This window comes from Nomascus leucogenys, chromosome 5, assembly GCF_006542625.1.
Source record: "Nomascus leucogenys isolate Asia chromosome 5, Asia_NLE_v1, whole genome shotgun sequence".
In the NCBI taxonomy this organism is placed as follows: Eukaryota; Metazoa; Chordata; class Mammalia; order Primates; family Hylobatidae; genus Nomascus; species Nomascus leucogenys.
In genome coordinates this window covers 136,455,994-136,469,045 of record NC_044385.1, presented here as the reverse complement: position 1 = coordinate 136,469,045, position 13,052 = coordinate 136,455,994, and the positions used below count along the sequence as shown (strand labels likewise).

General features: G+C 49.1%; 1 protein-coding gene across 1 annotated transcript in view; it reads left to right on the top strand.

Annotated features, from left to right (window-relative positions):
* COL4A1 (collagen type IV alpha 1 chain) overlaps positions 1–13,052 on the top strand; it is a 158,289-nt gene that overhangs the window by 117,767 nt on the left and 27,470 nt on the right. The window contains exons 25-39 of the mRNA XM_030813684.1: positions 66–257; positions 867–1,035; positions 4,167–4,259; positions 4,346–4,450; positions 6,107–6,204; positions 8,063–8,213; positions 8,448–8,561; positions 9,253–9,420; positions 9,550–9,639; positions 10,447–10,599; positions 10,759–10,857; positions 10,970–11,059; positions 12,089–12,228; positions 12,697–12,823; positions 12,919–12,999. Coding sequence (XP_030669544.1) covers positions 66–257; positions 867–1,035; positions 4,167–4,259; positions 4,346–4,450; positions 6,107–6,204; positions 8,063–8,213; positions 8,448–8,561; positions 9,253–9,420; positions 9,550–9,639; positions 10,447–10,599; positions 10,759–10,857; positions 10,970–11,059; positions 12,089–12,228; positions 12,697–12,823; positions 12,919–12,999 — 1,870 coding nt within the window. The remainder of the gene's footprint in view (positions 1–65; positions 258–866; positions 1,036–4,166; positions 4,260–4,345; positions 4,451–6,106; positions 6,205–8,062; positions 8,214–8,447; positions 8,562–9,252; positions 9,421–9,549; positions 9,640–10,446; positions 10,600–10,758; positions 10,858–10,969; positions 11,060–12,088; positions 12,229–12,696; positions 12,824–12,918; positions 13,000–13,052) is intronic.

The following is a 13,052-nucleotide window of genomic DNA, read 5'->3' as shown; positions in this document are numbered from 1 at the left end:
TACAGTCACACTGGTGTGCTTCGTGGATGGGTTCTTCTGTGGATCACAAGGCTTTGTTCTTATAGGGGCCTCAAGGTACACCAGGGCTGATAGGCCAGCCGGGAGCCAAGGGGGAGCCTGGTGAGATTTATTTCGACTTGCGGCTCAAAGGTGACAAAGGAGACCCAGGCTTTCCAGGACAGCCCGGCATGCCAGGGAGAGCGGGTTCTCCTGGAAGAGATGGCCATCCGGGTCTTCCTGGCCCCAAGGGCTCACCGGTATGTTTATCTCCAGACTTCGAATGTGCATTTTACAATGTGGATCTGCAAAGAATCGAGAAATGAGTAATTTGAATCATATCGATGTATTTCTATCTCCTTGATGATGGCACAAATGAACTCGTTTCATGGTTCATGGTTCATGGAACAACTTAAGTCTATAAACCTAGCCATTGACAGTTATTATTGACAAATAATTAGATGATAACAGATCAGCATCTTCTGATGCATTTGGGGGAACTGAACAGATGTGTTTGTGTATCTTTTTGCTTTGGATGGGAGGTGAAATCTAAAGTTAATAGTATTCATGTCATTGTTTTCAAAAGATTCCAGGTATCAACATCTCATTCTCTAAAGTATCTCCCTAAGTAGATGAGGGAGGGAGAATGCTCAGCTTAGGGAGAAGAATGCTGTTTTCACTTATTAACTACAAGGTGGCCCCCCCTGGGAGGGTGGATGAAGTAAATAAATAGTGTGAGCCAGTTAACTCTAGTACTTATCGACAGATATCAGTTAACTCTAGTACTTCTGACAGATGTCAGAAGAATGTGATAAGGACAGGGTGTTTGTGTGTCTCTGATAAGTGTCTTTTTCTTCTTCTCACATCAGGGTTCTGTAGGATTGAAAGGAGAGCGTGGCCCCCCTGGAGGAGTTGGATTTCCAGGCAGTCGTGGTGACACCGGCCCCCCTGGGCCTCCAGGATATGGTCCTACTGGTCCCATTGGTGACAAAGGACAAGCAGGCTTTCCTGGAGGCCCTGGATCCCCAGGCCTGCCAGGTGAGGCCTGAGAAACTCGTGGTGCAGCATGAAGTTGTAAACGGAGGTTGGGGCAGGCACCTCGGGTGCACACAGAGGCCTGGGGCTCGCATAGGCCGGGGCGCACACTTGGCTTTGATTCTTCCAGGAATTGGGGCAGGACCTGGGCAAGCCTTCAGCCTTTTGTGCCTCCCCTTCCTCATGTATGTGATGGGCCAGGTAATATGCAGGTTCTCCCTAAAAAGAACTTGGGTTTACAGTCCTCATAAAGAAGTATACAGCACGCACCAGCTAAAGTCGGCCTTTGTGTAGAAGTCACACCGAGGTCAAGTCATTTTCCTCTCCTTACCCATTTGGCTTTGCCCGATGAGCAGCCCATTTTGGCTTCTGTGCATCCAGAGTGGTGTGATCTCCACCTCTTCACAGTAGGCAGACGCCTGTGAACAGATTTAGAGGTCCTACAGCGAGATGGCGATTTCATTCCATGGCGGTTTTAGTTGTCTGCTGTTTTTTGAGTGAATCACGCGCCAGGCTCTATGCTGAGCATTGACAAGACGTGGCCAAAACCGCAGACGTGGTCCCTGCCCTCCGCACAGCCTGTTCAGAGGTTTTTCCAGAGAACCCGTAGCAGGGATGAGTGTGGACTCCCTCATCATTCTCCTCTCCCCTGACTTGCTTATTTTCAGGGCCAGCGGGAGGGGGATGTAGTGCTGGGCCTTGCACACAGCAGGTACTAATAGTTTATTATCTGACTGCAATTCCCAGTAGACATGGAGCACACCTGTTCTTCCCTAGAAAGAGGAAGAGCACACCTGTTCTTCCCTTGTGTGTAGATGAGGGAAGTAAATGCACGTTGCTAGGAAACATGCAAAAAGTTGTAAAAGTGAGTGAAAGGACTTAAGGTGATTAAAAATATGTAACTAGTAAACCTTAAAAAACATAGTTATTTATAAAGTAGCTGCGGCCGGGTGCGGTGGCTCATGCCTGTAATCCCAGCACTTTGGGAGGCCGAGGCTGGCAGATCACAAGGTCAGATATTCGAGACCAGCCTGGCCAATATGGTGAAACCCCATCACTACTAAAAATACAAAAGTTAGCTGGGCATGGTGGCAGTCACCTATAGTCCCAGCTACTCTGGAGGCTGAGGCAGGAGAATCGCTTGAACCCAGGAGGCAGAGGTAGTGAGCCGAGATCTCGCCACTGCACTCCAGCCTGGGTGACAGAGTGAGACTCCGTCTCAAAATAAATTGATAAATAAATAAAGTAGCTGGATATTTGAAATACCCAGCAATAACCATGTTGGAGCAATTACACCATGCCCTTCTGGCTCACAAGTTTGCCGATTATGCCAATAACCATATTGAGCCTGTTTTATGAATTCCTTTTCCCATTAGGGACTAATATTTCCTTATTAATACACAGGGTATAGGCTGGGCATGCTGGCTCATGCCTGTAATCCCAGCACTTTGGGAGGCCAAGGCAGGCAGATCACCTGAGGTCAGGAGTTCGAGGCCTGCCTGGCCAACATGGCGAAACCCTGGCGTCTGTAATCCCAGCTACTTGGGAGGCTGAGGCAGGAGAATTGCTTGAATCCAGGAGGCGGAGGTTGCAATGAGCCGAGATCGTGCTATTGCACTCCAGCCTGGATGACAGTGCAACACACTGTCTCAAAAACAAACAAACGAACAAAACACACACACACACACACACACACACACACACAGAGAGAGAGAGAGAGAGAGTCCAGTTCCTAAGCATTCCAGCATGGGAAATGTCAGCTAGTGTTTGATGGAAGCCCAGGTGTAGTGTGCTAACATAACTGTTACTCTTATCCTTCTCCTTGTTTGTATAATCAGTGAGTACTCAGCATCAAGTTCTGACGTCGCTGATGGTTGTTCTTTGTTCAGCAGGGTCCCAGAAATGTCCCTTTTATGACTCCATTAGAGGTAGGGTGATACTGGGTTTGATGGAGGAGGACTTTGGTGAACCAGGCATAGGGACTTCCGATCACTTTCCCTTGGGTCTCTTGATTCCACAATCAACAGATCAAGTGCTGTCTTTGTGCTTGTGACATCTGCAGATTTCCAGAGCTGTCGAAGGGAATTAGCCTTTCTTTTGGTGAGAAACTACCATCAGAGAAACCAACTGGAGTACTCACAAATATACCCTAGCAGATGGGGAAGAAGGCTTCTGGGGAGGGGGGACAGGGCTGTTGATCCTCTGCCCTCAGCTGTAGGGCTCCTTGGCCATCCAGACCCATTTAGCTTCGAGATTAGAAAACAGACGGCTTTGATCTGCCAGAGCTGTGTTTGACTATGGTGATCATAAAAGCCTGGTGCCCAGGGTGTGTCACCAACAGCAGGTATTTTCTAGGGTCATTCAGTTGACGTTTCCCACAGTCTATAGCTAAAGAATGTGCTGGCTGTTCTGGGGAGGCCCCACATAGCTTGAATTCTTACAAGGTATACGAAGATTCAGTGCATGCCTTCTTGGAGGGGAACCCTTTGGTCCTGTCTTAACAGCGAAACCCTGACACTCCAGTGGCTCTCCTAGGCATGAGTGCCCAGAGGGCCGGGGCTGTGCTTCCTGGCTTGGGAGGAAAGATGGTTTTGCCTGTGCTGCTCAAGTGAGCGCAGAGCTCTCCAGCTGCACTGTTACGGATAATGGGTCATTCGTAATCAACCGCACGGATAATGGATCATTCGTAATCAACCGCGGATCATGTCGTTTGGATAATTTACCACCAAATGAACGTAATTTAGGTCATTCTCAAAGCAGCTTAGACTTTGGTAAATTGAGAGAGAACAGCGAAAGTATTTTGACTTTTTGAGACTGGCTCACTAAGAAATCACTAGAGCCATCTCACATGTTGTTGTAGATTTTTCAGCTTCTTAAGGGACTCTTAAGGGATTCTCGTGTCCAACAAACATCCTGGTCATTTTGGACATGCAAACGCATGGGGAGAAGCGTAGCTCTCTCTGAAAGATCCTAGAAACTCCGAGGGAAGAAGTGGAGAACACAGGCAGAGGCTCTGCTCTCCGGGCACTCTTGTGCTGAGTAGGATGTGGCATGCAGCCCACCCACTGCGTGTCCTCGCTCCGTTCCATGTGGTCCTCATTCCTTCATCTTTTGTCTTTGCTTTTTTTTTCTAGGTCCAAAGGGTGAACCAGGAAAAGTTGTTCCTTTACCAGGCCCCCCTGGAGCAGAAGGACTGCCGGGGTCCCCAGGCTTCCCAGGTCCCCAAGGTATGATTGGAATTCCAGCTCACCGGGATACCACGAGAGTTTCCTCACGTTTTTCTCACGCTGACCGTTGGTCTTTCTCACCACAGGAGACCGAGGCTTTCCCGGAACCCCAGGAAGGCCAGGCCTGCCAGGAGAGAAGGGTGCTGTGGGCCAGCCGGGAATTGGATTTCCAGGGCCCCCCGGCCCCAAAGGTAACCCTGCCAGATGGACCCTAGCCTTTGGTCTGCCTGTGACTTCTGTGAGAAAAGAGGAGGTGGTAGACAGAAAAACAGCACGGAAGCTGGTGACCGCTGTTTAGGGAGGCTTTCAGAAGAGCCCAAGCAGTGCTGAGCACAGCGATTTCAGGCGCTTCTAGGCAATAGCTGCCTTGCAGTGTTGGGTTTGGTTGGGAAGTTGGGACGCTAAGGCTGTGCAAGCTGCATGGGCACTGCCACCAATGGCGCCCGCTGAAACCCACCCTCCAGGTGTTTGCTTTTATCCGTGAGGAAGACTCGCAGTCCACCTGAACGCAGCCAGGGTGGGTTGGGAGTTGGGGGAGCGCCCAGGGGGAGGTGCAGGGAGTCGCAGGGAGGGGCTTTGCTCCGAGGGGAGGAGTCCTACCAGTGTGAGAGCCGTCACTTCCTGCTGAAAACTGGAAGGAGGTAATTTCTTTTTTCCCCGCTTTTCACATTTCTTAGGTCTACTTGTCCCTCAGGTAGACTCTGACCAACACACTTGTCATCACAGACCTTCTGTTCAGGACTGAGGAGAAGGTGCTGTGAGCACAAAAGGGACATGTTGTATAAGGAAGTTTGCCTTCATACAACACACCATACAGCCAAACTTACGTTGAAATCTCCTCCAGGCTCCCAGGCTTCCTACCCAGAGGTTCCAGGCCCCATCCACCCTCACTGCTGTAGGCTGCTAGCTTGGAGAACAGGAGATGGCAGCCCCTTTCCTCTGACAGCCATGCAATGCCCACCCACACCAGGGCTGCTTCCCTCAGGCTGGGCGGGGCAGCAGAGCATCCCTGTTCAGGAGGGCCAGGCGCTGAGGCCTCGTCACACTCACAACTCCCTCACATTCCACCATTGCCTCAGGCAGTGCCTCCTTCACCTGAGGCCGTGGCCCATGTGACATGGAGTTGCTTGGCTTTGTGGCAGTGAGGAGGACAGACCCTATCTGTGCAGCAGCCCCACGGGGGGTATGATTGGGGCATGTGCCACTGCAAACTTACAAATTACTGGACATCAGAGACCTCAGTGTTGCATACAAAGGGTCTGAACTAGTGGCTGGCCAGCTTCACGGCCCATCAGAGCTGCCAGGGCGGGGCCCAGACAGTGGGCAGGTGTCCTCCAGTGACAGATCCTGTGGGATCTTGAAAAGTGGGCCTGCCTTAGAGACCCCTGGGGTCTGCATTTCTAATGAGGTGATGGTGGTGCCCCTGCCGCCCCAACCACACCTTGAGTAGATGAATAAAGTGCCCTTCTCATCTGCAGGCACCAAGGGGTATATTTGTTTTGTTTGGGGAGAGTAGGACGGGAAAGGAAAGTTTGAAGAGAGCAGAAGAAAAGGAAAGGAGAGAGAAAAGAGGAGGGCGGAGGTGCTGGAAGAGGCAGCAACACACCTGACCCTCTCTGCCGGGCGGTCTCCCCTGGCCTCTTCCAGCCACCTCCGAAGGCCTCCACAGTTGACCTTCTCAGATCAGGTCGGCATATTTGGGCAAGACTAAAAATGAAGAAAGTCAGCCTGGGTGAGAGAGCGAGACTCCGTCTCAAAAAAAAAAAAAAAAAAAAAAAAAAAAATGAAGAAAGTGGGGAACGGCGTTGTAATTGGAATGATTTTTTTTTTTTGACTCTTCAAAACAGGTGTTGACGGCTTACCTGGAGACATGGGGCCTCCGGGGACTCCAGGTCGCCCGGGATTTAATGGCTTACCTGGAAACCCAGGTGTGCAGGGCCAGAAGGTGAGTGCCAGGCATTCCCTCCATGACCCTTCTCCCCCATCCTTGTTATGAGTTGGACAGAAAAAACGCAGGTTATGAACCTCCCAGGACATGTTGGGCCAGCAGATTTTTGTTTTTGGTGAAATAGCATAGAATAGAAAGTATCAGAGAATGTAGCACATGGAAGTAAGTATTTTGAAGGGAAACACTTGTTTTGATTTTATGAAACATTTGTTTCAATTTTATGAAATTTTATGACAGACATTTGCTTGCCTGTGTAAGCTGGAACTCAGGGTAAAATATGTTTCTTAAAATATGAGAAGCAGATGAACGCTGTTTGAAATTTACTGTCCTGAAAGAAAGCATAGTCACCCAGGATGGTTTCTCAGCCTCAGCACAACTGGCATTCTGGGTTCAATAGCTCTTTAATGTGGGGGCCACCCTGTGCCTTTATAGGGCTTTTGGCAGGAGCAACCCTCCCTCCACCCATGGGTCACCAAAAGAGCATCCCCCTTCCACTCAGTCACAACTGAAAATATCTCCAGACATTGGCAAATGTCACTAGGGCGACCAGATTGCCCCGGCTTGAGAACTGTTGGTACAGGGTGAAGTCAGGATTCTCCTTGCCCTCAAATATTCTGCTACCAACTTGCCTATACTTGAAATTCTGCTCAGCAAATGTGAGTGAGTACCGCTTAGATCCTTTCCTGTCCTGATTGTAAGGAACCGATGTGGAATTGCCAGAAGGCATTGGTACCAAACAGGAGAAAGGGCCAACAGCCATCGATAAACGTTGCCAGTGAGGGACCCAGGTGGGGCCTGCTCCCTGTCCCTCAGGAGAGGGCAGGTGGGCACCACAGGGGCCGTGCCTCTGGGATCCCAGGGGGATTTCTTCCCAAGAAATACCTGACAGCAGGGTGCCCTCCTCTGGTGGCTGAGGCTGAAGAGAAACCTCTGGACCTTTGTCTTTGTACAACCCGCCACCAGCTTCCACTGATAACCTACATTGCATTTGAACATTTAGTCAACCGCGGCAGCTTGCAGATCATCTTAAACTTAGTGCAAGACTCAGGAGTTAGTAAATGCCTAATGGAATGGGAACGAAAGATTTAATTTGTGATTAAAAATACCATGCTTTTTCAAGAATGCCCTTGATGGAGTTCGTTCCATTTTGAAAATTTCCTTCTGGGACGAGTAGGGAAGTTACCACTGCCCATTAATGTCCAAATCCTCCCTCTCTGGAAATGTCATTTGCAGACAGGGGACAGCGGTGGAGCGCTGTGATTTCATGGCCACCTGCTTGCTTTGGAGCCCAAATCCAGGCTGTTTCCAAGGCACCCTCAGCCTTTATTTTAATCATCTGTATCTATCAAAGCCCAGTGACTCATGCCATGGTTTAAAATGCTTAATTTACTGTGAAACCTTCATTAAACCAAAAAACTAAATAGCTGGTGTCCATGCTAGCCCTGGAACCTTGCCATCTCTTAGGAGGAACTCCCTTAACTACTCACAAATCATATTTGGCATTTTACCGGTTACTTAGGGCCAGCGCTTTGTCACAGGCACCAGGCTGCAGAATTGAGGGGACAAGCTCAGGTCAGAAGACTTGAGAAGAATGTCATTTATCCGTGGGGAGCCTTGCTTTTCCTCCTTTGTAAAATGAAAACAATAAAAGTTACTCACCTATGGGGCTTGTGGTGAGACTGAAAAGATGTAATAGGTGTGAGGAAACTTTGCAAATGCTTGAAAAGCGTTGAGCAGATCATATTCTTACTAAATGCATTGGCAGTATCTGTTAAGTCTTCACTTATGCTATTGGTTTGATAGAAATATTGACTTTGCAAATCAATTTGCTTCTCTGTGCTTTGGGGATTTTCAGGGAGAGCCTGGAGTTGGTCTGCCGGGACTCAAAGGTTTGCCAGGTCTTCCAGGCATTCCTGGCACACCTGGGGAGAAGGGGAGCATTGGGGTACCAGGCGTTCCTGGAGAACACGGAGTGATCGGACCCCCTGGGCTTCAGGGGATCAGAGGTAACTTCTTGCAGATCAGTCTGGATGGTTTTGAGGACGGGATGTGCTTATTTTTGCATTCCCAGAGCCCCTACCGAGTATATTTGATATGTATTTGTTGAATGAACGACGCAAATCCTAGAGGCCTAGAGCTCGTGGCTTTTCATTGCTGGGGCCATTCGTGTGTGTGGGTGTCCTAGGCCGGGAAACGTGCCACTGCTCCTGTGCAGCTTATTCTCAATTTTTCTTCTCCAGGTGAACCGGGACCTCCTGGATTGCCAGGCTCCGTGGGGTCTCCAGGAGTTCCAGGAATAGGCCCCCCTGGAGCTAGGGGTCCCCCCGGAGGACAAGGACCACCGGGGTTGTCAGGTGAGTGACATGCTTCTAGAATTATCCGTTCCCAAAAGCATGCTTTTCTGAAGCATGGGGGATGAGGCTGGGGTCCCTATGAAGGGAAGCTTAGCACAATGTATGAGATAAAAAGAGAAAAAAATAAAACTCGAGTTTGTGAAAATAGGTTTGATTGTTTGCTTAAATGTAGTTCCAGATTTTTTTCCCACCCACTGAGATTATGTGCCAAACAAAGAGACCTTTCCTTTATTGTATACTCAATCACGTTTTACATTTTAATCTAACTGATGTCTCTATATTATCATTCCATAGGAGGGTTAATTAGTGGTGGATAATTTAAACTAATTGAGTCCATGGCTAGAACCTAGCTTTGCCTTTGATCATAATAATCATAGAATTAAGGTGGTGCATGGAAATTAGAGCAAAACTAGCCCTAGTCCTAAATACTGCGACAAGGCAGTGGTGGTGCTTAGGGTGGCATTGCTGACTCTCAATGACAGGAAAGGGGGGTGCTTTTCTTTTAGAACAAGAGCCATTTGGTTATCCTGATGACCCCAAACACCAACACCTAACAGATGATCCATTCAAGCTCCCAGTGTGGGCATGTTCACAGGCTTTCTGCAGAAAGTCGTAGTTAAACAGAGCACTGTACATTGTAGATCATTCTGTAAATTCTGCTAAAAGTTATTTGCGTTTCACCCAACTGCAGGCCCTCCTGGAATAAAAGGAGAGAAGGGTTTCCCCGGATTCCCTGGACTGGACATGCCGGGCCCTAAAGGAGATAAAGGGGCTCAAGGACTTCCTGGCATAACGGGACAGTCAGGGCTCCCTGGCCTTCCTGGACAGCAGGGGGCTCCTGGGATTCCTGGGTTTCCAGGTAAGAAGTAACTTCTGCCTGGATCCATCATGAGGACATGGGCCTCACCTTATTCTTTTTATGATGCTTCGCATTTACTGTCAGCATTCAGAGCAAGGAAATGTTCACAGTCCTTTCCTTTGGCCACAGGTTCCAAGGGAGAAATGGGCGTCATGGGGACCCCCGGGCAGCCGGGCTCACCAGGACCAGTGGGTGCTCCGGGATTACCGGGTGAAAAAGGTAGGGGAGCTGATAACCCTAGAAGCTCATCTTGTGTGTATTTCTCGATGCCACTTGGGAAATTCCCAAGTTGTCATAGATCGTATTTCACTTTAAGACGCCCACGAAAGAAGTTAAGAACATCAAGCAGAAGGCTGGGAGACCCCCTTCTTCCAGTAGGATTCCTGGTGCTCAGTGCACGTGGGGTTGAAACTGTGCTCTGCCAAGCAAATCAGAAAGAAGTTGGGCTTTCCTTCTTGGCACAGATGAGATTCTTCTTGTGAGAAATGGTGGAATCTTCAGCCACGCCAAGATACAGGGACCGAGTCCTTAGACTCAGATTAACAACCTGCGCGAGTTTACAAGGCTTCATCTTTATTTCTTATCTTGTTATTTGAAGTTGTTCCAAAATAATGTCTTTTACAAAGAAATACTGTAAATATGACACATGAAAAGGTCATTTGTTTTGTAGAATGATAAAATTCCTGTTCTATTATTTTGTATAGAACTGAGGGGCACTATGAATAAGAGTGATAAAGATATGTAGGAGGGAGAGAAATGTTAAGTTATCTAAACCTGAAAGCCAAGTCACATGCATTAGAGTTATTAGCGAATAATGAATTGTAGAAAATGGATTTTTACTGCTCATTTACCTGGGGTTGGATTCTTCTGTGTCTCAGACACTGGCCATTAATGCCATTTTGGACAAGTTATTAGTGCTTTGTAGCCTCTTTGCCAGCTGCTCTCCCAGTCAATAAGAACGTGAGCCTTATGAGTACCTCTGCGACACGGACCCAGGCTCACTGGTGCCTTCTCTTTCCTCTGCAGGGGACCATGGCTTTCCGGGCTCCTCAGGACCCAGGGGAGACCCTGGCTTGAAAGGTGATAAGGGGGATGTCGGTCTTCCTGGCAAGCCTGGCTCCATGGATAAGGTGGACATGGGCAGCATGAAGGGCCAGAAGGGAGACCAAGGAGAGAAAGGCAAGTCCAGGAGGCTTCTCATGGCCAAGCTCGGAACCACAATGTGCCTTTCCTGGGTTATCGGGTCCTCCAAAAATAATACCAAACCAACCTGCGTTTCTGCAGCAACTTGCTTGCGAGCAAATGTGGGTCATTGCTATTTTCTTCTCTGATATGTAGGACAAATTGGACCAATTGGTGAGAAGGGATCCCGAGGAGACCCTGGGACCCCAGGAGTGCCTGGAAAGGACGGGCAGGCAGGACAGCCTGGGCAGCCAGGTACGGTGTAGAGCTCCGGTCCCCAGTGTGGCAAGGGCTCGGGATGAGGCCTGTGTTCCCCAGCTCTTTCTGTAGATGCCAACCTGCCAGATTGCTTTCTTTATGGTTCTAGGACCTAAAGGTGATCCAGGTATAAGTGGAACCCCAGGTGCTCCAGGACTTCCGGGACCAAAAGGGTCTGTTGGTGGAATGGGCTTGCCAGGTAAACTGGATTTAGAAGCGGGTTCTGTAGCAGGTGTGCGTGTGGTACTGGTAGGGCATGTCTGCAGAATGAGATCCTCTTCAGCTGAGATGGACAGAATCCAGGCACGTGTGTCTTTCACATGAATTCACATCCCCAGCTCTGAATGGTCTCTGCTCAGGGATGGATGGCATTTGGCTGACAGAATGGCCATCACTAGGAAAACTCACCATCTAATGGAATAAAACATGGGCTGTATACAGTCAACTTGTGATGATCTCCAAGTGACCATCCCCTTGGCTAGGATCTCCCTAAGAGACGTCAGCTTCTCCGTCCAGGGTTGTCAGCCTGAGTAGCTCATGGCTCCAGAGCCCTCCGTGTTAGTTCAGAAGAATTTTCTGGACTCCTCTGCTCCAATCCCGGACTAGCCTCAATGCTTTGCCATCAATGTCTATTGTAGTGAGAGCAGCCGGGAAGAGGAGGAGAGTGCGGGAAGGGCTGGTGGTGATGGTCCTCAGAGCTCACTCAGAAAGGGGGAGAGTTCAGATGGGAAGCCCATCTCTCCATCTCCTCCTGAGTCTTGACCAGGTGCTGTTATCACTTTAATTAAAATATAAACATCTAGGTTGCTGGTCATGCCTATGCGTGAATAAGCCTGGCTACCAGCATGCATCACAGAACCGAGTGTGCACAGACTCCTGCCCGCCCACCTCATAGTCTCTGTGATGGCTGGCTAATGAGAGCTGGCTGTATAATAAAGAACATGAGATCCATTTTTATTCTGTTGAGAAAGTGAATATTCTAGGTAGTTAATGTATTTCTTCCCTGTCTTATAACATGACGGTCTTAAAGGATGGGAGAGACATTCCCTAGCGTGGCTGTGAGCCGATTGATACATGAGGGATTTGTATGCTTGTATCTCAATCTTGGCTGGTTGTGGGGGATTCGCGTTCTTGTATCTCATTCTTGGCTGGCTGTGGAGGCACTGTTTCCTTTGTAATACCAGCACTAGCTAAGCCCAAATCAAGCTGCAATTGTTTGTGTTTATAGGAACACCTGGAGAGAAAGGTGTGCCTGGCATCCCTGGCCCACAAGGTTCACCTGGCTTACCTGGAGACAAAGGTGCAAAAGGAGAGAAAGGGCAGGCAGGCCCACCTGGCATAGGCATCCCAGGGCTGCCTGGTGAAAAGGTAACCAGCGCTCTGCATGGAAAGGTCCCCTTCTCCCAGCTCAGTGGAGATGCTGTCTGAGAAATGTTCAGTACATATCTCGGCACACTCAGTGAGCCAGAACACACAGGGAGTCCCACAAGGCAGCACGAGCCGCCTCTCCTTCCCCTTGTATCCACTACCTCTCCCCCAAGGAAGAATCTGGAGACTGGTGAGAGGCTAAGGTGGGAGACCACTGTCACCGGGATAAAACAGAGAGGATGGAGGGCAAAGACGGGGGGCAAGGAGAAACCAGATGGTTGGCTCTGCTGCGCTTAAGTTTTCCTCTCCATTCAGAAGTGGACTTTGATTCTTTGATGAGAAATCTGGAAATGGGGTTTTGCAATGCAATATTCATTGCACCAAAATGTATACCATTATCTATAACATGCCTACAGATACATGCCCGTGGACAAATGTAAAGTTAATATGCCTGACTTTTACTTGCAGGGAGATCAAGGGATAGTGGGTTTCCCAGGAAGCCCTGGAGAGAAGGGAGAAAAAGGAAGCATTGGGATCCCAGGAATGCCAGGGTCTCCAGGCCTTAAAGGGTCTCCCGGGAGTGTTGGTTATCCAGGTAGGTGAGGGGGCCTTCTCTTGGACTTGGGGATCTAAGAAATCAAAGAAAAGCCCAAACTTATGGATGTTCTGGTGTTTTGTTTTTTTCTTTAGGAAGCCCTGGGCTGCCTGGAGAAAAAGGTGACAAAGGCCTCCCAGGATTGGATGGCATCCCTGGCGTCAAAGGAGAAGCAGGTAGAGGGCCCTCTTTGGGACACAGCCCGGGCACACAGAGAACAGTGGCCGGG